The sequence below is a fragment of the Bemisia tabaci genome, chromosome 8 (genome assembly GCF_918797505.1).
Source record: "Bemisia tabaci chromosome 8, PGI_BMITA_v3".
Lineage (NCBI taxonomy): Eukaryota > Metazoa > Arthropoda > Insecta > Hemiptera > Aleyrodidae > Bemisia > Bemisia tabaci.
The window spans coordinates 39238741-39263906 of NC_092800.1; the positions used below are offsets into that span (position 1 = coordinate 39238741).

The window sequence follows — 25166 nt, forward strand, 5'->3', positions numbered from 1 at the left end:
GCTTAATTGGACGTGCGAAATGGCGAAAAGGCGCGAAGTCCTCGTCGCCCGAGTGCGAATCCGACACAGTAAGCGAATTTAATGGACTTAATTCCGTTCTACATCAAAAGAACCTCCGACAATGAAATGATCGACTCGTCGAGTATTGACCTATAATTGCCGCCTCTAGTGCTTCGTACAGCTTGAGGATGAAATTACCTTTGGGGTCGTATTTGAAACCTTATATTTTTTTCGTATTTTTCCCAGTATGAGTGGGAAGAGGGTCATCGCCGACCTTCGATGCTTCACCAGGGTGTCTACTAGAACAGGCTGGCCAAAAATCAGTACTTTTCCAGTACTTTTTCAGTACATTCCCAAGAAATTTAGTACCTCCTCAACAGAAAAATTCGGTGTACCTCCATTTAACGAAATTCGGAAAATTTCAAAATTTTGAATTTATCGCTCAAAATCGCCAAAAAAATGAAGAAATTTTGAATTTTTTCAAAAAATGAAACCTTCTTCCGAAAATTCCGCACTTTTTCAGTACTTCCGGACCGTCCTTAAGAAATCAGTACTTTTTCCGGACTTTCCGGACATTCCGGACTTGTAGACACCCTGTTCACGAATATTCCACTTCTTCATATTTTTCTTTTCATATAAATTTGTGAATATTATTTTTGAAATTACTAGAAGCTTCTGAGTTCTCAAATTTTTAATTCTCGTAATGTCATAGCAATGCCTATACGGATTCACCGAACTAATTTAGTCCACGATTTTTTACCTATCGGTAAAGAAATTACGAAACTCACTCATTGAGCCGATGACCTCTAAGTTTCGAATTGGGGCCCAGGTTACATATTTTGTCATGTACCGGACAAGGGATGAGACCTCCATTTGTCCTAATTGTTCTATTTTTTCTTGAATATAGGTGTTTAAATAATTTGAGTAAATAATGTTAAACACTTTTCATCTCCAAAAAATCCATCGACAATTTATTTTATGCTCCGTACAACTTACCTTATCACTTCATATCTCTAATTAAATACCTCCACATCAAGTTGCCACCTTCTTGTTCCTTGTGTGAGGAAAAAAAGTTTCGTGATAAGCGGTTGATATCATGCACTCACTTGCCTTCTAGTGTACGGCGAACCGCATGTACATTCAACGGGGCAGCGTGGCCGAGTGGTCTAAGGCGCTGGTTTTAGGCACCAGTCCGCAAGGGCGTGGGTTCGAATCCCACCGCTGTCAGTAAATTTTACTCGAGTGTGAACTATTCCCTGGCAGAAATAAACTTAAATGGTTGGTAAATGCAGTAAAGCGGGGAAATGTTACTGGAGGAGGGAGGGGCGGGGGACCTTTCGAAGGCCGCATGCAATGAAGAATTTCGACACAAAATATTATTTTTTGGCCATCTTAGGGTTGCAGCCATAGAATCGCAATAAACAGCCAATTTTTAGAAACTTTTAACACGTTTGATGGCACGAAAATCACATCAGATATATTTAAAACACACACCGGAATGCATCATAGGTGTAGTTTCGGCTTGCTTTTTCAAATTTGTCGCGTCCCTTAACACATTTTTCTTCGTACTGGCAATCAAATTTGCCCAGATGTAAATATAACAACACCTTTATCCAAATAAACGTACTAACTTGCAAAATGTTTTCACAAATTCTTACGTGCGATTTCAATCATTTTAAAGAGAGCTTTTCTCCTTTTTTAGATGGAAAGACGAAGTCAAACGCTTTAACGCTTCAGCTTATAGAGGCAGAAATATACTTTTGAGTCATTCACTAAAACTCCAAGCAAAAGCCAAATTCAGAGGACAAGGCTACTTTTCGCCTCAAGATGATTGATGCGTAGCGTACTTTGTTGAGCAAAAAATCAATTAAAATTCGCTTCATGTTTAAGCACTGATGAATGTCGGAGTAACAACTTTGCTGGGCGAGTTTTTACAAAAAAGATTAACATAAGAATGTCAAACCAATTGGTCAACTCAGGTCATCAGGCGAATCTGAGCGCTAACTTTTACATTTTAGGGGAGGACCTTAAAATATATGCCAGATAGGTGCTTTTATGTATGAGCCAGCAATTGTAGTTCCCCATTGAATAATGCGGTTCGGTTGAAAAGTGGAAATTCGAAGCATGGTAAGCGTTATCAGGTGTTACTAAGATTGTGAATGATATCTCGTATCGTGAAGAACTTGAACGCCTTCGCTGTGTAGAATTTTCATTGTGAAATTTCCTCGAAATTTTCAATCAAGTAAAGTGCCGCCCTCTTCTGCAAATTTCTATCCTGAAAATGTGTTTGTTGTGTGACCAAAACGCAACCACGAAAGCATGCAGAAGATAGCACTTACGGCTGTCTTGCCTAATACTAGCCTGGCATGAAAATTAGGAAAAAAAATACTCTTTTTATGTAATTGAAATAAAATCGGTCGATTTTTAACCATCCAAACGATTTCTGAGAGTCTTTCGGATGATATCAGTGGCAATTTGACAAAGAACGGATGCTTCTTTCATTGCAATTTTTCGATCAGACGCTTTTGAGCCCGTTTTCTCAAATGGAGATGTTGTATGTGTGAGGACTTAGCGATTTGACTGTTGATTCTTATGTAAAAGTTCGCGAGAAACACGATGTGGCCACCGGTTTTCTCTGAAATTAACTCCCAATCTCAAAAAAAGCGCTCAAGTTGAGGCCAAAATGGAGGGGATATCCCACGCTATCCTGAGAGTCCACCTCTACATCAAACAAACTCTCCATGCAAAGATAGGGAGCAAATACATTAGCAGGGTTGCCGTGTTTTCAGTTTTGGAGTCCCCAAATAAAGTGGCAGCCCTGTCAATGTATTTGCTCCCTATCTTTGCGTGGAGAGTTTGTCTCGATGTAGAGGTGGACTCTCAGGATAGCGTGGGATATCCCCTCCATTTTGGCCTCAACTTGAGAGCTTTTTTTGAGCTTGGGAGTTGATTTAAGAAAAAAACCAGTAGCACCATCGTGTTTCTCGCGAACTTTTACATAAGAATCAACAGTCAAATCGCAAATTCCTCACACATGCAACATCTCCATTGTAGTTTTGCGCTTACTGATCTCTGCTATCACGGCAGGATAGCCGCCCCCGCTCTTCAATGAGCGAACCCACCTGTTTTCTCGAGTGTAAAAGTTATCGAACTCGATCGGCTGTGAGCTTTTTCCGACTCGCGCCGCGATCGGTTCAACAACCGGTTCCTCGACGCGTTTTCCTTTCTCTGCCCGCCCGCCCTCGCCCGGGCCCAGACAACTATTAAGTCATTAAATCACTTACGTTCCCGTTCGAACGTTACGCTTTTGCTGCCCCCGTTCCTTCGTCTTCGCCTCCAATTTTAATCACCGCCGGAGTTAACCCAGTCTCCGCTCTGTCCCATTGTCATCGTCCTCTCTGATTACTGATCAGCCTCCTTCCGCAAAAGGCAGTGGCATGGCACGTTCGATTATTTAAAAAATCGAATGATCGATGATCGGTTTTCGAGACATGTAGCTGATCGCTGGAGCGATTAATCGCAGCAAAATAATCGATTTATCGATAATTGATCATTAATCTCTTTTTTTTTTCAAAATAAAATGACTAGGTTGACACACTGGAAAGAAACTTCGCTTGGATCTAGAGTCCAGACTCTCAATGACATTGACAAGAAAAAATAGTCTTGATTCAATCGGACTTTTTGCTTGAATGAAAAGGAAATCCGCCTAAATCAAGAGGCTCGGCTCTTCTATCCAAGGAAAAATCTGATTGTATCAAGAGTATTTTTTCTTGTCAATGTCATTAAGAGTCTGGACTGTAGATCCAAGCGACTTTTTGTTCAGTGCAGCTAAAATCGCTTGAATATTAGATTATGTGGACGTATTTCTGCCAAACGGAACCAGAGACAGGTGGGAAACAAGGGGTGTGCTCGTTAGTATAATTTCGTGAAAATCAATATACTAATAACATCAATATACTAATAACACTGTTGATGTATAAGCTCATTTAGATGGAATGGGAGTATCACCTTTTAATTTTAGAGAGCAACGACATAAGAACTTTCGGAGGAAAAATCGATCGGAAATGAGTCAGTCTTCTCGGAGTAAGTTGATCAAAGGATATTGATACAGAACAGACTGCAGACAGTGCTCGTCTCCATTGATAGGTGCTTGTTACGTCAGTGATAAGAGCTTTAAAGAAACTTTTAACAGTCACACGAAGTCACGCACTCTGTTTTGACTCTCGCTTGAAACAACTATGGCATTAACCACAATCGACCCAGCTACATTACACGTCGCGTAATTTTCTCTCGTGTAGTTGTTTTACAAGAAAACTTCTGCTTCAAAATTATGTGAATAGTGTAAGAACAACGTCATTATGAAAATTAATCAGAAATTTTGAAACGTTTAAATTATACAACCGAATTGGACGGATTTGATTATCAGCTTAACCACATTAGTCGTTGCCTAATTTCCTTTGATGCTTTATTTTGTAACTAGAATAATAAGCAACACTATAACGTAAAGTGTGCGGATATCCCTCTTAATGTAGGATTAATTTACAGAAAGTTTAAGGGTCTAAAGTTGTCTCGTTCTCGAATAAAAAAATGAAATATGAGAAAATTAGGCAATGTAAAATGCAGGTAGGCGGATTCCGAACAAATCCGTTCAATTTTGATTCGGTGCATTTGCTTGCAACCTAATCCAGTTTTCCCTCCCAAAATTAAATATCTTCCTATATTCGCGCTGTTTTTTAGCACCCTGTGGTGTGGCGTCATTCCTCGAAATATCTTTCTTCTGGTCATCCAGGCTAACTCAACGAGTCAGCGACTTTTTCACTACGATCATCTCTTTTCCTCTCTATTTATCAACTCTCAGCTCTTTGAGGTCAGTTCCTCCTATTACTCTGAGAAACTGATTCCCTTTCAGTATGTCGTTTTAAGGAAAAACATCGTATGAGCACTTGCCTCATGCCAAATTTCCTCTGATAAAACACGAATTTTCTGAAAAACCTCTGACTCTTTTCCCTTTAATTTTCATTGGCGGATCCAGCAAATTGGCAACATTGTCTTTTTCTCCGTTTAAGCTTATGGAAATGTATCGATTCCTGGGGTGACCAGATGCTCCGACAAGAATCGATTATTTAACATAGGTTTAAATGGAGAAAGAACAATGTTGCCAATTTGCTGGATCCGCTTCTGCATGATTTTCCAGAGGACTTTTTCCACAATTTAATCTAACGTGTCTGAAAAGCTGTATACGGTTTCTAAAAAAATTAAATGATTTAATAAAAGAAATTTTGCAACACTCGAATTATCATACGGAGTTTTTGCGTAGTACGGCAGTATTTTGCTGGTTTGCTCTCAATACCGCCTTGCGCGGCAACATGTAAATGTAAAGGAGGGGGGATTTCATTCAAGTTCATTGAGAACAAATAACGGTGCCAGATCTTGCCTTCAATCGTCAAATTTTAGTAAGTCTAAGCGCACGTCGCGCGAATTTTAAAGTAACTTTGCAGTCGCATCGATGAGAGCAGGGGAAAAATTCCTGCAGTGACGTAACAAGCGTCACTCTCCGTTGCATCTTCTTTTATTCTTTTCCTTTGACCGGTGCTTTTTCCGTTTTTTCGTCTCATTATTTCGCGTTCCCCCTTTTGAGTTCACCCTTTTTTCGGAGCAGGACCTTGCCAACTCAACGACCATTCTGAATGCAATAAATCCGAATGGCGAATGGCGAATACGCACTTATTCTGGATGCACAATGCGGCGCAATAGAACCTCGTTGTCAGATTCTTATCTCTCTTTTTTTCTGTGTAAATATTGAATTGCATCACAGCGCAGAGTCGAAGAATGTCTTTTACCAAATGATTTGGGAATGGTGTTCTGTTTACGATTCGTCTCTTTCGATCCTCCCACGCAATTCAAACTATGAAGGCGGAAATAGATACTGCTTTTAACCTTACAGTGAGAAATAATGAACGTTTTTCCTCGTCATCCTCAGTTTATTTGGGATGACGGAAAATATTTTTTCAAGATATTTTGCCCAGGCATTTTGAATAGAAGCTCTCAACCTTAAGAAAATTCGTCAAAAGTCTGCAAAATTTGCCCTGTCCATTTCTTATCGAAGTTCTTAAAAGTTTCAACCATTCTCATAAGCTTCAAAGTTTTTCGTGAGATCCTCCACACTGTATTTTTCCCCTTGCCACAAGCAATGACGATGGAAGCAGAAAGAGGAAAATGTTTGGTAGAGTGTAAGATACATGATTTAAAAATGTTGAAAGAAATAAGTAAATGAACGAGGAGAGACGTAATCTAATTATCTGTAAAAGATGGAGTGTCCGCAGTTAGTAGGAGTTTCTTTTTTGAAGTCAATGGATGTACAGAAGTTATCGCCTTGCTTCGAATGACCCTGTATGCAAAGAATGCTGCGAGGCTTTGACTCCAATAATCGGTTCCTCTGGAAGCTCCTTCATCTCATCGTATAGGCAATCCGATCACCGAGGAGTTAATATAGTTGCTTCATATCGAAGTGAACTTGCGCTGATGCCGATGCGATTTTACAAATTGTAAGACTTATTAATCACTGGATTCATTCAAAGCTCCCTCAACCTGTCGTATATACAATTTGATCTCCGGAGAGTTAAAATAGTTGCTCGAGGATGAACGGATTTCCGTCAATGACATCTTCGCTTCAACCGACGAGTCCCGATACCAGACGCCCACCAAGTTCCTTCATTTCGATGCGTATGCAATTTCATCTCCGGGGAGTTAAAATAGTTGCTCGAGCGCCTTTGTGTTCTGTCAGACCACCACTCGCTTTTCAAAGATTCATTCTGTTTGTTCTGTGTATACCCATTCAGTTTGTATTGTCTGTTCACCGATTTGGCAATGATTTTTTTTTCATTTGAAGATGGTAACATTGAAGTAAAAATTCATGTAAGTTATCAGCTAATTAAAACTGGGCAAAAAGTGGAGTTCTCTGCGTATCGCAATCGGCGCTCTAATTATGAAAGTGATTTTGCCTGACGGCTCAACTGTTTGCTCTGTTAAGAAGGTTTCAATTTTTAGAGCAGCGCCATCGCTCTATGGATGATTACCAGAATAAATTATGTTACTAAAATAGTGCCCAGATATTTTTCCCCGTAGATTCCTAAAGACAGTAAAGGAAAAATGTTCAATTTTTTCAAGCAGGGCTTATTCAAAACAGTCTAGCTTCCTCTTTGCCAGCGTCGAATCCAAATAATAGTCAGCAATTTTATTTTTTTTATTCATTCCATTTAAATTTTCTCAATTTATTGTTCCTCTATAATAATGGTTCGGTAACTAACCGAAACGTTTTGGGGTTCATTTTTAAAATTGCAGACTTGTTTCTCATTATTATGTTTATTTTTCAACCTAGTTAAGGAGAGCCCATCTCCCATCAAGGGGGTTTCCTCTTCTCCTTGCGCCACCCTCATTCTCCCAATCGATCGTCCTTTCATTACATAGGGGCAGTTGATTTTATCAGCACATTCAGACTTTGAAGAGAAGGGGAAAGATTGTGTCACCGATGTCTCCCATCGCCCGAGTTGAAGGAAAGACAGGGAAAATAGGGAAACAAACGCCGTTTTCTCGTGTTTCCTGGGCCTGTCCTCGTTAAGTATATTCTTTGAAACTATCGTATTAAAATAAAATATAAATATATTAAAGAATTGAATTATATATAGGACGAAATGTACTAAACCTTTAAAAATTTTCAAAGGAGAACGCACATTTTCATCAGTGGATACAGCAAATAGACAACATTGTTTTCCCCCCATTTAAACCTATGGAAATGTATCGATTCTTGTAGGGGCTAGTATAGCCTTAAAAGTCAATTGAACAATCTGAGGAAACAGGTTTCTTTCTGATAGATTTTTGATTCTTTCAAGAGTACTAAATGGCAATTAAAAGTGAAATTGTTAGAAATGTTCTCATTTTCAGATTTTCTAACTTGAATCCTAAATGTTTTGTTTGAGATCAATTGTTTTGAAGAAAATTATACATCGAACCACTATCGAGTACGATCCATTTGATTGCATCGCGAGCCAATTTCCGAACGCAACTTGCAGCCGTGGACTCCACAAGTCCTTTTTAGGCGATCGTCCAGGTTCCTTCGCGGCGTTTCTTTTCTCCGAGTCCAAGTCTTCCTGTACACACAGGTTTTTCTAATAAATCGAACGATACGGCAACATTGTGCGGGGAATCCCTCGGCACGAGAATTTTTTCCCTGCCGCGTCCCGCGCGATCTCCCTTCCTCCTGTAGTGGTTTTTTTTTATTTTTTGCAAAAATGCTGTATCGATAAATCTGGGCGCCAAACCAATGTACCCGTCTCTCCGGTGTTGCCACTTCAGTTCACACGTGTTGGATTTTTCGTGACGTACGTACACCTAGAAAGAAGAATCGTTGATCTTACAATGCTCATAGTGGATTCCAGGCCCTACCTACTTTTTTATTCGCTTTGTTATTCTATTTCTGCTTTTTAAATTGTAAATTTAAGTATACACTTTAAGACTTCTTTACTAAAATTAAAATTGTTAAATCATCCCTAAAATTTCAAAAATTTCCATGAAAATGCATTTTTAATGAGGGGAAAATTGGCAACGTCTGACGGCTCATAAGGCGTTCTTACTTACCATGGCACTATAGAAAAGCTGTGGGGTCTCTGAAACATATTGTCTGGTCAAAAGGCAACCACAAAAGTAAAATTGTCACTGCGACCAGAAATGTATGTGAGACCTGAAATTTCTATGCGCATTGGAAGAGGAATAAGCAATAAGAGCATATGTTAGGTACTCGCATTATTATTACACTGAATTTGACCATATTCTGACACACTGATCCGATTATGGTAACAAACACCCGACTCTATGGTAGCATTTACCATACTATGGTAAGTATCACCAGAGTTCTGGTGAAAACTGCTATTGTCATGGTTATTTCCACTAAATGGTATCACTGTGTAAAAAATCAAGTGACTTATAGTAGATGTTACCATACTTTTTTTCAGTGTAATATTTTTTACGGGGAATATGCGTCCGGTTAGCTAGAGAATTTCCCTAGACACGCAGAAGTAGATGTTACCATACTTTTTTTCGGTGTAATATTGTTTGCGGAGAATATGCGTCCGGTTAGCTAAAGAATTTCCCTAGACACGCAGAAGTAGATGTTACCATATTTTTTTTTCAGTGTAATATTTTTTACGGGGAATATGCGTCCGGTTAGCTAGAGAATCTCCTTAGACAAGCAAAAGTAGATGTTACCATACTTTTTTTCGGTGTAATATTTTTTGCGGAGAATATGCGTCCGGTTAGCTAGAGAATTTCCCGTAGACACGCAGAAGGAGATGTTACCATACTTTTTTTCAGTGTAATATTTTTTACGGGGAATATCGACGGTGAAACTACCAAACCACGTATCTCGGTTTGCGACGTCGCAGACTTCCTGTCATACTTTATTTTTTAAATGAAAAACTACTTAACATCCAGTCTTGAAAATTTCTGTGATTTTTCCTCTTTGTGCGGAGAAAATTCCGTGAAAATTTCAAGGAATGATATTGATTTGGTCTACTTCAAAAAAATAAAATGTGAGCGTAGATTTTTAAACACCGCAAACGAGATACGTGGTTTGGTAGTTTCACCGTCGATATGTTAGGTACTCGCATTATTATTACACTGAATTTTACCATATTCTGACACACTGATCCGAGTATAGTAACAAACACCCGACTCTATGGTAGCATTTATCATACTATGGTAAGTATCACCAGAGTTCTGCTAAAAACTGCTATAGTCATGGTTATTTCCACTAAATGGTATCATTGTGTAAAAAATCAAGTGACTTGAAGTAGATGTTACCATACTTTTTTTCAGTGCAATATTTTTTACGGGGAATATGCGTCCGGTTAGCTAGAGAATTTCCCTAGACACGCAGAAGTAGATGTTAACCATACTTTTTTTCAGTGTATTATTTTTTACGGGGAATATGCTTCCGGTTAGCTAGCGAATTTCCCTAGACACGCAGAGTCGCAGAAGTAGATGTTACCATACTTTTTTTTTTCAGTGTAATATTTTTTACGGGGAATATGCGTCCAGTTAGCTAGAGAATCGCCCTATTCACGCTGAAGTGTTGCGCACTGGAAAAAAAAAACACATTGGATCTAGAGTCCAGACTCTTAAAAACATCGACAAGAAAAAGTACTCTTGATTCAATCAGAATCTAGCTTAAATCAAGAACCAAGCCTCTTAATTTAAGCGGATTTCCTTTGGATTCAAGCAAAAATCCGATTGAATCAAGAGCATTTTTTCTTGTCAATGTTTTCAAGAGTTTAGACTCTAGATCCAATGTGTTTTTTTTTTTCTTTCTTTCAGTGCGTATCTATTTGTGTCCTCATACATTTGACAATCTTGTTATTCTTGCGGCCACACTCGCACACGGGAATCCCTGTGTCATTGACACTCAACAACGTCGCGCGCCGCGGGCGCACTAAAGTTGGTGCCGAGTTAAATGGTGTAATTTATTGGAGTCTAGAACGGAAAAAGTGAAAAAAAGTCTATAACCTCGACGGCTCTGTGTATTTTACTTTCAACTAAGGTAGCCAAAAGAAAAAGAAGAAGGAAAGAAGTATACGTAAAGGTATGATCGCCCATTGACTTTCAGTTCTCATGAAGACCCAAGAAATAGTTTATTTTTTAGCCCCTGTGTCAGCGCCAACACTCTTTTTCCTCATTCAGGTATTTTCTATCTGTGTGAGATCCATATCTCGTTCAGTGTCGAGTATTAAAAAAACTACTTCTACTTTAAAATCAACCTGTCTTCAACTAGGTATGCTTAAAGCAATTTTTTTACGTCGGTACACCGTAAAAAGGGGACTGCAGCTGATACCGCTCTCCGTGCATTGCTGATTTCATGTCGCTGAAACATCTACGGACTCAGTAAAGTGGGTTAGAAAATTTGCAAAAAGAGCCGATGATTTTTTTTTTGTTTATTTTTTTTTTTTTGTCGGTAGTTCCGAAGAGCCGACTCTTTCATTCGTCATCAATTCGTCACCGATAAAAAAGTTGCATCTCTTCGACTAAAAGACAATTCTTTTCCCGTTCAAAAGAATTTCTTGAACACTGGAAAAAAACACATTGGATCTAGAATCCAGACTCTTGAAAACATCGACAAGAAAAAATACTCTTGATTCAATCGGATTTTTGATTGAATCAAAACGAAATGCGCTTAAATTAAGAAGCTTGGTTCTTGATTTAAGCTAGGTTCTGATTGAAGCAAGAGTACTTTTTCTTGTCGATGTTTTTAAGAGCCTGGACTCTAGATCCAGTGTGTTTTTTTTCCAGTGAAATAGAAAGGGATATTGTTTTAATTAAAAAAAAAAGTCAACCATTTTCCCTAGTGGTCGACCTAAAACCTCGGCGCTTCATTTTATGAGGCGAGGTTTCGTAATCGAAGTTTTTCTCTTCACGCACGACTAATGAAGAGACCTGTATTTGAACGAGTGGGAAACTTGCAAGCTCTGTTGGTTTTTCCATATTTCCCAACGCCAGGTTAATTTATGGGACCCGGAAATCATCTTTTGCAGGCGCTTTCGAGAGGATATATTTGTCCCCGCCAGTAGTAGGTGGCCGTGGATTCCACTCGAATTTAAGTCGGGAGTAGAACACACTCGTATGAAAAAAGGATAACCCTGTCAAACAAAGCTCCCTCTCAAAATAATTTACAGCCCCACGTGTTGCTTTTTAAATTATCGTATTTACACAAAGGAGGAAATGTTGCCATTTCGAGCAACTCAGATTTCTACCACGAAGCGGGAAATGAATTTTGACAGATACGCACCAAATCGCGAAAAAATTGAAAGTTTGAAGTTATTGAAATTTTACCGTCAACACATTCAAAGTCGATGCAAATTATGTAAAACATCATGGGTAAAGTTAATAAACTTCGTCCTTAACACTAAAGTTCTCTGCGTGCTGATTATTGGAATTGATAGACAAAGCGATATATAAAGAAGACGCATGAACTATGGAGCGATCCCATTGGTTGCAACTGGTGGTTCTTTCCGATTGAGGGGGGAAATGATGGACTAACCGTCGGGTCTCTTGTCGGTTGCCGTTTGTTAGTCTATTACTGAGCTCCTCTGTCCATTATGCAAACGCACGCTTTCACCAAAAGATCCCACCATATTCCTTTTGTCTATTTTGTCTATAGCTTTGTCTATCAATTTCAATATCGGCCTGCTGAATGGATAAAATTTTCAACCTCGTTTTCTCGGCTCGAATTTGACGCGATTTGGTGCGTTTCTGTTGAAATGGGTCCATTTTGCAATATGGAACAACCATTTCTGGCGCATTCACCAAAGTATATCTCTGCAGAGGGAAAAAGAAAAAGTTGTTCCTGCTTTGCGTAAAATGTAGTCCGTAGTGTTCGGCTATCCAAATTATAAATGCTCTGCCTTGGAGTATCAAACAATAACTCTGCGATGGTGAAGTAAAGAAATTCTTCAATTTACTTCGAAATCTCCTCTCAACCAAGGCATTTTATGATAGAAACGAATTTCTGACTTCAACTGATGATACCATTCTACCAACTATCACTTAATTTAACATTTTACAATTATAATTTATATTTTTAATTATTGTATATTGTAATTCCTATTGTTCTTTGACTTGTGTCACAGCTCTAATAATGGGGCTTTAATGTACGAAAATAAAATAAAATAAATAAATAAGTAAATAAATAGATAAATAAATAAATAAATAAATAAATAAATAAATAAATAGTCCAATCCGTCCAATTCAACCTCTCTCAACCGACCGTAAAACAACTTAATTCCCCATTTTTGTCAGTTTGACAACTTTTGCATTTATTTGCAATGACGTTTCTCGAGGCACTTATTGCAGTTATCATGAATTAATCCTTCTGTTCACTTGAAGAAGGAAAAGAGCCTCGTGCTTTATATAGGTCATGTTCATTGCTTTTAAAGCCGTATTTTTATCCTTTATCTTTAGCTCGCTGTGAACACACTAATGCCTCTTTTTTGTGCGATGACAAGGCTCAAAAGTTCATCGTTGCTCGAGTTTTTCAACACTCCCTTATTTCATACAACGTAATTAAATCCAGAATATTACTCCAATTGTACTTTTGTCGGTATGGTGAAAGGAGAAAAGCGCGTATCTCTATTCGCTAATTTCTTGTCACGTTCCATTTTTGTGCGTTGTCGCGGTAAGGTGACTTTTTATTGAGTTGAAGAAATGGGACACCAGACAAGGCCTAAATTACATAAAAAACTTAAACATGTTTTTTCTTTGAAACCTTACCTAGAGAATGATCCGGGATTTTGGGAAATTAACTGCTGAACGAGTTATTGAAAAATATTTATACTCAGATCAAGACCTTGACACCTAACTAAGTCGAACACCTAAGTTTTCGGCAGAACTAACCGAATTTAGGTAAGCTGAGCTGAAGTTCGGTTTCTGTGACCAAAAGAGGTAGGTGCCCAAAATGATGTAGGTAAATAGACAATTGACGGATTGATGAAAGGTTGCAAAGTTTTGGAAAATTATGGGTGTCGCGCTGGGAAAAAAAAAATCAATTTAGAAGGCTGCTCTCTGTGAACAAAGTAGGTACAGAATGTTTACAAACTTTAGAAGAGGAGGAACTATCCCTTGCTTCTCTAAAATTCTCCCGAAACACTGAACGAGTCAAAAAATCCTACATCTTTACTGATCGGCAATGATACACCAAGAAGCATTAAAAAAAAAGACTTTAAGTGCAGGTAATCCTACAGAAATGTATGATTTCACAAAATTTGCGGAAAATATTGCAACCTGCAAGAAAAAATTAAAAATGGAGGCGAGAACATGTAAAGTACCCCAATAATTTTAGAATTAACGCAAACATCAAGGCGCAGTAAAATGTATTAAATACAACCGTTTGAGAGGGGTTATGCGTATATTATACAACAGAGAGTGTGAACAGTTATTTAAACAAGCTCACAAAAAAAAGACTCAACAAGCATGGAAAGTTTCAATTAGTTTTAAAATGCTGGGCTGCCATAGCACTTTAAAAATACACCTTTCTAAAACAATACACCTCTGCAGGCATTATAGGTGCATACTCCAAGTGACAACTACAACTTGTTTTTGTTTGCACGTGATATCTTCTTCAGAGCATGTAGGGATCAAGCAGAGTTCAAGTCGAAGTTTTTAAGGTTTTCCTTAGACAAACAGCAGGTTAAGTACTTTATCAGTCGACATATCTTGTCTGCTGCAGCTAAAATTCGTAATCATTGCTTACACACGAATTTGTGCAGCTCGTCCGAGCAACCTCTCTGAACTTTCAGATGGAAAAAGGTGAGTAAGAAAGGGAGGCTCAAACTTGTGCATTCACTATTCAGTTTGAACTTATTGTATAAGCTCTACAGAAAATAAGAGCTAACCAGTATTCTTTTCATGATTTTTGGTGCATCGCCGATCGGTAAAGATGTAGAATTGTTTAACTCGTTGGGGAAAATTTAAAAAGAGTAAGGGATGGTTTCTCCTACTCTATTAAAGTGTGTAAAGATTATGCAGTGTATTTACAGGAAGCAGCTTTCTAAAATGATTTTTTTAGCGCAGTACCCTTAATTTCCTAAAAATTTGCAACCTTCCATCAATCTGTCCATCGTTTAATACAAACTGAAAAAAGGCCGTGGAGGCCGTATATACTTACGGGCTATGTATACATATCGTCCGCGTTCCGGGCTCAGAAGCCGAACGTTCCGGGCGTAGATCCCGGAGCAATCGAATCTACGTTTCCAGAACGAGCCCAAACGGATGGTATGTCTAATGGAGATGCTGCATGTGTGAGGGATTTGCAATTTGACCATTGATTCTTATGTAAAAGTTCGCGAGAAACACGATGGTGCCACTGGTTTTTTCTGAAATCAACTTCCAAGCTCAAAAAAAGCTCTGAAAGTGAGGCCAAAATGGAGAGGATATCCCACCCTACCCTGAGAGACCCCCTCTACATCAAGACATGCAATAATAGGGAGCAAATATATTAGCAGGGTTGCCACTTTATTTGGGAACTCCAAAACTGAAAAAACGGCAACCCTGCTGATGTATTTGCTCCCTATCTTTGCATGGAGAGTTTGTTTTGATGCAGAGGTGGACTCTCAGGGTAGGGTGGGATATCCCCTCCATTTTGGCCTCACTTTGAGAGCTTTTTTAAGCTTGGGAGATGATCTCAGAGAAAACTAGTGGCACCATCGTATTTCTCGCGAACTTCTACATGAGAATTATCAGTCAAATCGCAAATCCCTCACACATGCAACATCTCCACAGTCTATATAGCCCCTAACTTTTTTTTTTAAATACATCATATTAAAAAACCGATCTTTCGGTCTAGACACCATGAGTTCAGCCAATAGGATCGCTATACTTCGCCTCATGCTCTCCGATTTCGGTCTCTAGCTTTGTGTATAACTGTCGGTATCACCGCTGTCTGAGAAAAGATCGGTGTACAACACAAACCTAATTTCAGTCCCTGCAACCGAACTTTTTTTCTCCGTGTACGTAGTTTTTTTTCTTATTTTTTTCTCCCAAAAGCTGTGGTTATCATGAAAACGTGCTAATTAATTGTTTCTTGGTCTGTTGGTGTTGCAGGATGTATCGGTGCGAGGCACGTAGTGACGTTCATGCTGTTTTTGGGCATGGCCAACGCTTATATCATGCGGACAAACATGTCGGTGGCAATTGTTGCCATGGTGAACCAATCAGCCTTACCTGTCGACCCCTTGATTGTGGATGACGAGTGTGAAACCTACTACTTCAAGAACGACACCCAGTCCGTAAGTTCCACCCCTATTTTAATCTCCATTCTCGTGGTTTTTTTAACGACCGATCATAAACGAACACTGGAAAAAAAACACATTGGATCTAGAGTCCAGACTCTTAAAAACACCGACAAGAAAAAGTACTCTTGATCCAATCAGAATCTAACTTAAATCAAGAACCAAGCCTCTTAACCCTGGTAAAAATTGGCAGTAGAATGTGTGTTCCAAAATACTGTAGACCTAAAGCCGGCTGTAAGATTTCCAATAGCTTCTGTAGCTGGCTGTACAATTTTTATAGCCTTTTATAGCCGATGGCGACTAAGCAACAGCCAGACAGTAAAGTTTATGCTAAACGTTACTAAATACGGATACTAGGACTTAGTTAGTTTTTGGACTACTGCTCTCTTTTTGTGCCGTAGTATCTTGATTTATTTTGCGAGGAAAGCTTCGTACTTTTGAAGGATGCCTGTCATTCTTGATATGTTGGAGAGCCTTCAATTTCTTATGATACTGTGCAATACCTCTGGTGTGAAATAGTTGCTTCAGACGCCGTGGCACGCTGCGGCGCGGCGGGCGGGCAGAGAGCGCGAAACGCGCATTGGCGCCTACAAACCTAACAGGGATACTTCACGCACTGCGCAATGCGTGAAGTATCCCTGTTAGGTTTGTAGGCGCCAGTGCGTCGCCGCTCCCCTTTGTGTTAGGCTTTAATATTTAATCTCGCGGAGTCAGCGTTTTTCAACTCATGATTTTGAAATGTTCACACACTCTGTATGGACTATTCTCATTTTAATTGATGAAAAAAAAAATATGTTTTAAAGGAAAATATAACATGTGTTTTGTAAATATAAAGGTAGTTCCGTATCAAACTTAATGATTTCCAAAGCACACGAATTTCTACACAATTTCTTAAAGCCTTTTATAGCCAATGGCGATAAAGTGTAAAGCCCGGCGATGGGAACTATAGCCCGACTGAATACTTTTTTATAGCTTCGTATAGCCCGGCTATATGATTTGCTCCGCTTTCTACAGCCAGCTATATGATTTTCAATAGCCTCCTTTAGTCGGTAATAAGAACTCCTATGGTATTTTGAAACGCAGCTCCTATCGCCAATTTTTACCAGGAAATTTAAGCGGATTTCGTTTGATTCAAGCAAAAATCCGATTGAATCAAGAGTATTTTTTCTTGTCAATGTTTTCAAGAGTCTGGTCTGGATCCAATGTGTTTTTTTTCCAGTGAAGAGTTATTTTAGTCAAGAGCACGGTGTCTACAAGTCCGGAATTTCCGGAAAGTCCGGAAATAGCACTGATTTTTTAAGGGCGGTCCGGAAGTAGTGAAAAAGTGCGGAAATTCCGCAAAGAGGTCCGAATTTTTTTTTTAAAGTGTCTTTTTTCTCCCATTTTCAAATTTTTGAAATTTTTCTAATTTCGTCAAATGGAGGTACCGAAAAAGTACGGAATTTGTCTGTTGGAGGAGGTACTGAATTTCTCGAGAATGTACTGAAAAAGTACTGTAAAAGTACTTATTTTTGACCAGCCTGCTTTAGTGGACACCCTGAAGAGCGTCAGCATCAAAAACTACAATTTTTCAAAATCAAGAGACTTCGCTTTTAAAATTTTTCGTAAAAATAATTTTTCATGAGAATTGATGGCAGAAAAGCATTGAGAGGCCCTGGGAAAATTCTGAGAGTTTTATCTCCAAATAACTCCGGAGAGTCCAGACAAACCCAGGGAATTTAGAAATTTAGGCAGACACGTCATTTTATTTAAGATAAATTTGTCTGCATCAGGGAAATATTTAGACACCTAAGTAATGCGGTCTTTAGAGAATGTATAAAACGCAAACTTGATCAATGAAATAATTGGACCGCGTTAAACAGATAGGAACCAAGCCTCATCAGCTATTGCCAAATTTAATTGGACAATTTAATTTTTTACATGAAAACGGTTGTGCGGATTTTCGTGCTTTCAGTGAAAATTCTCCATGGTATGAAGCAAATTCCTTAAAATTTTCAAAGAAATCCTAAGAAACGTTCTCCCGTAAAAACTTTAATTGCCCAGTTAAACTACCGTATCAACTTCCGTAGCTTATCTTCCTTTCTGCAGGTTCCCGAGCTTTCACTTTTTTTCCATAGCCGCACCTACAGGTGGATCCAATGTTTTTTCACCTTTTGATAATCGACTTCCATTTCCGTCTCGTTTTCCTCAGTTTCCTACTTTCGATAGAAGGTGACCTCCGTTCTGAAGACAATTGAACCGATTATTTTCCAAATCACGTAAGCGCCAATCTCTAGTTTGGTGGTAGAGGGGCTGTTCTTTCTTTGTTTTCTCTGGTATAATCAACCCTGTCTTATTTCAAAATAGTCTTCTAAAAGGGCATACATTTTTTTTTTTTTTAATTTGAAGATTGTCAACAAAGCGAATAGATGGTTTTCCTTGTTTTTCTCGCATTCGCAATTTTGGCGCTCTCGTGATTTGGGAAAAAATCGGTTCAATTCGACAGGGGATCTATTTGGCGGCTATTACGCCTTAGACACTATCTCGTTTTCAGGGCCTTTTCGCGTGAAAGTCATAACAGCAGTGGGCCTTTCCCATTTAAATTTATGTAAAATAATCGATATTTTCGATCGATTTTATGTGCTGCTCTTGTTAGAATCGATCATTTATTAGAGAACTTACTTGCGGAAAAACAGTGCTGCCAACTCGCCAGAATCGCCATTCCATGTTTTTCAAGGATGATTCTGTTGTACGCACTACATCTCACGAAAAGCCCAGGGGCTGTCTATTAATCTATAAATTCACAAATTCAAACGCATTGGCAGTTCGCCTACAATTTTTAGTGTAGGCAACACGAGCTCTCACGTGAGCGAATAGTGGTGTCGCCGTAAATGTTATGCTTATTTTTGTACCAAATGTAGAGAGGTGATTCCAACGCCATGTCAGTTCGCCTTCAATTTGTAGGGTAGGCAACACGAGCTCCCACGTGGTCAAATAGTGGTATCACCATAAATGTCTCGCTTATTCAGAACTCACAATAAAATATCCTGTTACCAAATGTGTAGGGGTGATTCCAATGCCATGTCAGTTCGCCTTCAATTTTTAGGGTAGGCAACACGAGCCCCCACGTGGTCGAATAGTGGTATTACCGTGTATGTCACGTTTACTTGGAGCACACGCAGACGCGAAAAAGTGGCTTTACAATGCTTTATCCGCTCGCCTGCAATCCTAAATTCATTTGACAACATATTCTTTGAAGGAATGAAACACATTGTGAAATTAGGTAATTTCTGAGCCAAGCTGCTTTCCTTAAATCCGTCCAATCAAGCCCTTAAGCTCTTATTTCTTCAAATGCGTAATAGAAGAGAGGGGAGATCCTTCATACGGCACCCAGGGTTGCAATTTTTCATTTAAAATAAAATCTTGAAATTTCAGAAATTTATGAAAGATATTGAAAAATACCGGTCCCTTTTCATGTTTCGCAAAATGTACAAATTGTAACTCTCTTCTAAAACTAACTCTCTTCTAAAGTGTGTGTAGTGTTTGAATTCGGGTTGCATATTCTAGCCCCTGAAAAAATATGAAATATTTCCCAGCCTCGTGAAATTTCATGAAATATTCCACGGAAATTTCTAGTCTTTCTTATTTCTCATTTCACGCGAACAGCCCTGACGGCACTCTATATGTTTTTTATTACCCTAACCCTATTTGTTTTTTTTATTCATATTTTTGGAGTTTCTAATCATGTTTGATTTGTGTGCATTGCAGAGTAGCACGGACGGTGAATTCATCTGGAACACTAAGGAGCAGAGCTACATCCTCAGCTCGTTTTTCTACGGTTATGTCATCACCCAAATCCCGTTCGGAATCCTGGCCAAAAAGTATGGCGCCAAGTACTTCCTCGGACTGGGAATGCTCATCAACTCAGTGTTCGCTTTTCTTGTTCCTATCGCAGCGAGAGCAGGGCAAGCTGAATTAATATTCATTCGATTCATCCAAGGTTTAGGAGAGGTAAAGCAATTTTAATTAATTAATCAATTAATTAATTGAATTATTTAGTGCAGAAGCAACTCAACTCTAAGGGGGTAAAATGAAAGAGAAACTAATCGCAGGCAGTTAGACTACATCTTGCAATGAGGAACTGCTATTTCCAGCTCATCCGTAAAAGCCTCTATCTGCATGAGGGAACTAAAGACATGTGTGCTGTTTCTAAAATGAGCCAGAATTAGTAGTTCCTTATCACTAAATACACAAACGGTCCACTTATTTTTCGATGATTCGACAATCGATGGCCAGAGTAAAAGAAAGGTACACATTTCTTTTACTTTTACATCTACCTGCAGTGCATAGTGTCAGAAAATCTCCGATTCGATTTTTTTCATTTTTCCAAAAGAAAACTAACCACCTTTTTAAATTAACTGGGTATACCTTCGAATGAGTGAAGAAAATTTGAAGAAAAACTGCTCGTTAGTCTTCTAATGAAAAAAATAAAATCTAAGCATACAAAAATAAAAAAAAATATCAAAATATTCAAATATATATCAAATATTTTTCAAAAATCATGACATGTGGATGATTGGGAGAGTGCCCTTGAATTGCAAGCCAAATCGAATGTTCTGGGAATGGATGTGTAAGGTGCTGTTCCTTTGGCTGCACTTGTACATCCCCAAATGTGCTATCTTAAAAATGATCAAGCAACTGGATTCACATTTCTAGATATTTTTTTGATAATAATTTTTCGTAATTTAGAATTTAGATTCACACAGAATTTCTTTTTTCAGGGTCCAATTGTGCCATGCACACATGCCATGCTCGCAAAATGGATTCCACCTTCGGAGAGGAGTCGAATGGGTGCTTTTGTTTACGCAGGTACATCTCAGTTTCATTATTAGCCCATAGTGAGAAATGTATAATTAAAATATAGGAACACGTTGTATACTGACACTTACTTTTTCCGCATTTCTAGTCCTTCTGTAGTTTTTTTTGGCATTTGTAAGTCGAGGTAATGTACCCTCCAAAATTGATTAAAACCTCATTTTCCCCCTATTTTAAAAAATATTATGAGAATTTTAAACAGCAAGTAGAGGGGTATAAAGTTCATACAGGTTATTTTCATTCCTCTGCTATTCAGTTCAGTATTGTTCTCAACTTTCTCTCAATCTTAACATAATGTTTTATTCTGAATTCTTGTCAGGATATTTTGTGAAAATTCCTCAGATGTTTTAGTGAGCATTTACTTTTTTGCAGGAGCATTTCCATGTTTCCACGAGGAGGGGAGGGAGAGAAAGGAAGATAATTCCTTTAAAATTGTTTTTAAAAAAAATAGCAGTAAAATTTTAGCAGATTTTTCGAGATTCTCTGAAATATCGATCTCTATGAACGAAATTTGATTGCCCCAAAATTTTGCCACATTGACGCCCCTCTTCTTTACTTGAAAGGCAAAAATTCACATAAAATCATAACTGGATATTATATTTTGTTTTACAGGAGCACAATTTGGAACTGTGATATCTTATCCTCTCAGTGGGATTCTCTCAGCTTATGGGTTCAGCGGTGGCTGGCCTTCGATATTTTATGTATTCGGACTGATTGGAACAATATGGTCAATTGCATTCCTATTTTTAGTTTATGAAGACCCTGAAGCTCATCCAAGTATAGCAGAGGTCGAAAGAAAGTACATCATGAGCTCTGTTTGGGGGGCAGCAGGAGTTTCGGTCAGTATCATCAACCACTCTCCTCACTCAACAACCTTCACTTTCGTTGTACTTTTTAACACCATGCAATCTCACTTTTAAGCACTCTCTTTATCTCTATCAAAATTTTTTTGCCTGCAGCCCTGATATTAAGTTTTTTTAGTTGAAGAGGAATAATAAGCGCTCTCTTAATGGACCAATAGACAAGGTACGAATTTAAGCATTCTAATACATGTTTCTTGACCAGAATTTCACGTAGAACACGATGCGCACAACGAAAATTACCAAAATCAACTCCTTATGAAGATTTTTAATGATTCTTGATGCGTGAATTCAAACCACCCGCTCATGAAAACTCAATGCTCTACGTGACTCACATCGCGCGCTGAACGTTATCATGACAGTCTCTGCGATATAAAAATCTGGCAACCTTAATCTTGATGCTTTAGCTCAGCTATTGCAAGTTGTAGTTTGAACAGCACATGGTGGGAAATGAACATCGCTTGATTGAGAAGTTTGCTGAAGCCGTTCTAGTGCACGATTTGACTCACGTAGAGCTTTGAGTTTCTTGTGAGCGAGCAGTTCAAACTCCTCGTAACCAATGTGAAATATAAACGTTAATATCTTCGTTAGGAGTTAATTTCGGTAATTTTCGTTGCGCAAATCGTGTTCCGCGTGAAATTCTGGTTCGGAAACATGTATTAGAATGCTTAAATTCGTACCTTGTCTATTGGTCCATTGCTTTGAAGTATTGGATGGGTATTATGGATGTAGGATTCAAATGTCATTCTCCGTTTGCAGGGTGTCTACAAGTCTGGAAATAGCACTGATTTTTAAGGGCGGTCCGGAAGTACTGAAAAAATGCGAAAATTCCGCAAGAAGGTCCGGAATTTTTTCATTTTCTATTATTTTTGTCGCAATTTGAGCAAGTAATTCAATTTTTTAAAATTTTTCCAATTTCGTCAATTTGAGGTACTGAAGAAGCACTGAATTTTTCGGTCGAGTAGGTACCGAATTTCTCGGGAATGTACTGAAAAAGTAATGTAAAAGTACTGATTTTTGGACAGCCTGTTTTAGTGGACACTCTGATTTAATAAGGATAAGCATTTTCCAAATATTGAGACTGGAAATGAACTCTGCAAGTCAATTTCTTCAGAGGATACTTGTAAACGTGTAGGTACCGTGAGACAAAGTTTACCCACAATCATGTTTTTGCACAATTCTTAGGATTTGTCTCTTAACTTCAATATTATATTCTTAATTTAGACCAAACTGAGCAGAAAAGAATCATCTCACCCTGAGTTAAAATTGAGAAAAAGAGGCTGGAAGTTTTATTCCTCTGTGAGATTCAGTTTAGAAATGAGTATTGTCCACTAATTTCACAAATCGTACAACTTTTTCTTAACTTTGTATTTTCAACAGAAAAATGTAGTTCTCAACTGAACTCAGAGGATAAAATCAACATGAAATAGCACACTGATTATTCCTAAATTTGTATGGATTAAACTCTAAAAGGAGCATACAATTGGCTTTAAATAAATTTTTTATGTAACTTTGTTATTATGTGTTTCAGTCGCCTCCAGTACCATGGAAAAGTATTGTTACCTCAGCACCATTTTGGGCAATTTTAATCGCGCACATGGGTCAGAATTACGGTTATGAAACCCTGATGACTGAACTTCCAACATTCATGAAGCAAGTGCTTCATTTCAACATTCAAGAGGTAAGTAGGCTGGAAATTAATTATTGTAAAATCAAAGTAAAACATACATTTCATGTCTGAAAGCTACAATTTTTCCCTCTTTTTTATCACCTTATTGTGGAGTTAGAAGTTTCGAGGCTCCATCTGCATGTTCTCTGTTCATCAGTTATTTAAGGAATCTGTCGTTAAAAACTTCGGTTTTTTGAACAAGCTTTTAATATTTTTATTTTCAGAATGGAGTGCTCTCTGCCCTACCGTATTTAGCAATGTGGGTCTTCTCAATGGTCGCAAGTTTTATTGCTGACTTCCTGATTTCGGATAGCTTCTCTATCACTAAGTCTAGAAAACTAGTAAACTGTATTGGTAAGTTCATCTAATTATTTAATTTCTATGAAGTCAGGGAAGGAGAGACTTGAGGCAAAGTGATTAAAATCCTGCAGGATTTGTGGCAGTCTGAAAAACCTGAAAAGTCAGGAAATTTACAGGGACCTGGAAATGTCAGAGACTTTATAGGAAAAGTCAGTGAATTGCTGAAGTAGCTGAACCACTTAAACCACTGCCGTTTGAGAGAGCGTAAAAAAGTTATGGGTGCAGGCTTTTTTTCCATAATTTGAATCTTTAGAAAAGGAAATTTTGTACAAAGTTTAGTAAAGTTATTGTAATTTCAAGAACAAAAATGTAAGTGGAAGTTTCGTTTGAAGGTCCAGTAGAGTCAGGGATATTCAGAGAATTCGGAAATTTTAGAATCAGCAGAGGAGTGCAAAAAAAAGTCAAAGAATTATCAAATGAAGAAATTATGGAAACTTTAACCATATTTCACAGCTCATGGAAGAATATATGGAGAACCTACATATATATTAACATTTTTACCTCAAGTCCCGGACTGACTTATTAGCTTTTAAGACTGTTAAGTGGGTTCAAAATATCAGCATAATACGCTTGTAGGATTGATTTATAGCTGGTTTTGATACTGAGGTTTCAAAAGAAAAGATAGAGAGAGGGGGGGGGGGTGGAGAGAGAAAACAAGCAATCAAAACGGACAGAATTTTTCACTGATTCTCGGGGAGAATCACCCAACTGCAATCCAAGGAAACAAATCTCCATCGGGAAGAAAGTACATGTGCAGCTCGATAAAAGTTTGTGAAATAGACCCAATAAGTTTGATGGATTTCGAGGAAGTCGACCAAAAATATTATCTATTTCAATGAAGTTGGATTAAATTTTTTCCAGTTTAACAAAAATTTGTTCAAGTTTGCAAAGTTTCCCTAAGTTAGATGAAAACTTGAACAAGGTTGTTCTCTTTGCTGTAGCAACTCCTCTTCTAAGATTTGCAAGAACATATGAAACAGTTGCAATTAGTCTTGACAAGAATTGACTTTAAGAATATCTAGAAATAGTTTCACGAATTTGAAGGGAGTTTTGTTTTTCATAGTCGGAAGTAGCCCTTTTTGTGGCCTTACAGAAGACCATATAAGCATCATGGCATTTGATGTATCAAAAGTCAATTATCTTATCTTATTTTTAATTTTTTTATCCCTAATGTCAATGATTTGTTTTCACGTTCTACATTCGATTTGGTTTATTTTTCAGGTCAATACGGGCCTGCAATAGCTTTAATTTTCGCCTCCTATACAGGCTGCAGCCCCTACCTCACCGTTTTCATTTTAACGACGGGTGTGGGCTTGAATGGAGCAATATATTCCGGGTTCAAAGTTAACCATCTCGACATCTCCCCGAGGTTTGCTGGAATCTTGATGAGCTTTACGAATTGTTTGGCAAATTTGGCGGGTCTCCTAGCGCCTCTGGTTGCTGGACACATCATCAATGGCAAGGTGAGATACTTTAACAGTTTGTTTTTTTCTTTTGATATCGGATCTGCGTCTAACCTCATCACCTGTCTAAAACATCCTTCTGGAGGTATCCGATTAGTTGACATGTGTCTTGCGTTATGACCAATCAGAA

General features: G+C 38.2%; 1 protein-coding gene and 1 non-coding gene across 2 annotated transcripts in view; both read left to right on the forward strand.

Moving 5' to 3' along the window:
* Picot (putative inorganic phosphate cotransporter protein picot) overlaps window positions 1–25166 on the forward strand; it is a 63788-nt gene that overhangs the window by 32769 nt on the left and 5853 nt on the right. The window contains exons 2-8 of the mRNA XM_019051585.2: window positions 15643–15827; window positions 19578–19820; window positions 20591–20678; window positions 21297–21523; window positions 23076–23225; window positions 23438–23567; window positions 24795–25036. Of these exons, the coding sequence (XP_018907130.1) occupies window positions 15643–15827; window positions 19578–19820; window positions 20591–20678; window positions 21297–21523; window positions 23076–23225; window positions 23438–23567; window positions 24795–25036 (1265 nt within the window). The remainder of the gene's footprint in view (window positions 1–15642; window positions 15828–19577; window positions 19821–20590; window positions 20679–21296; window positions 21524–23075; window positions 23226–23437; window positions 23568–24794; window positions 25037–25166) is intronic.
* On the forward strand, window positions 1148–1227 carry TRNAL-UAG (transfer RNA leucine (anticodon UAG)). Its single transcript has one exon. It is a non-coding gene; the product is annotated as a tRNA-Leu (tRNA).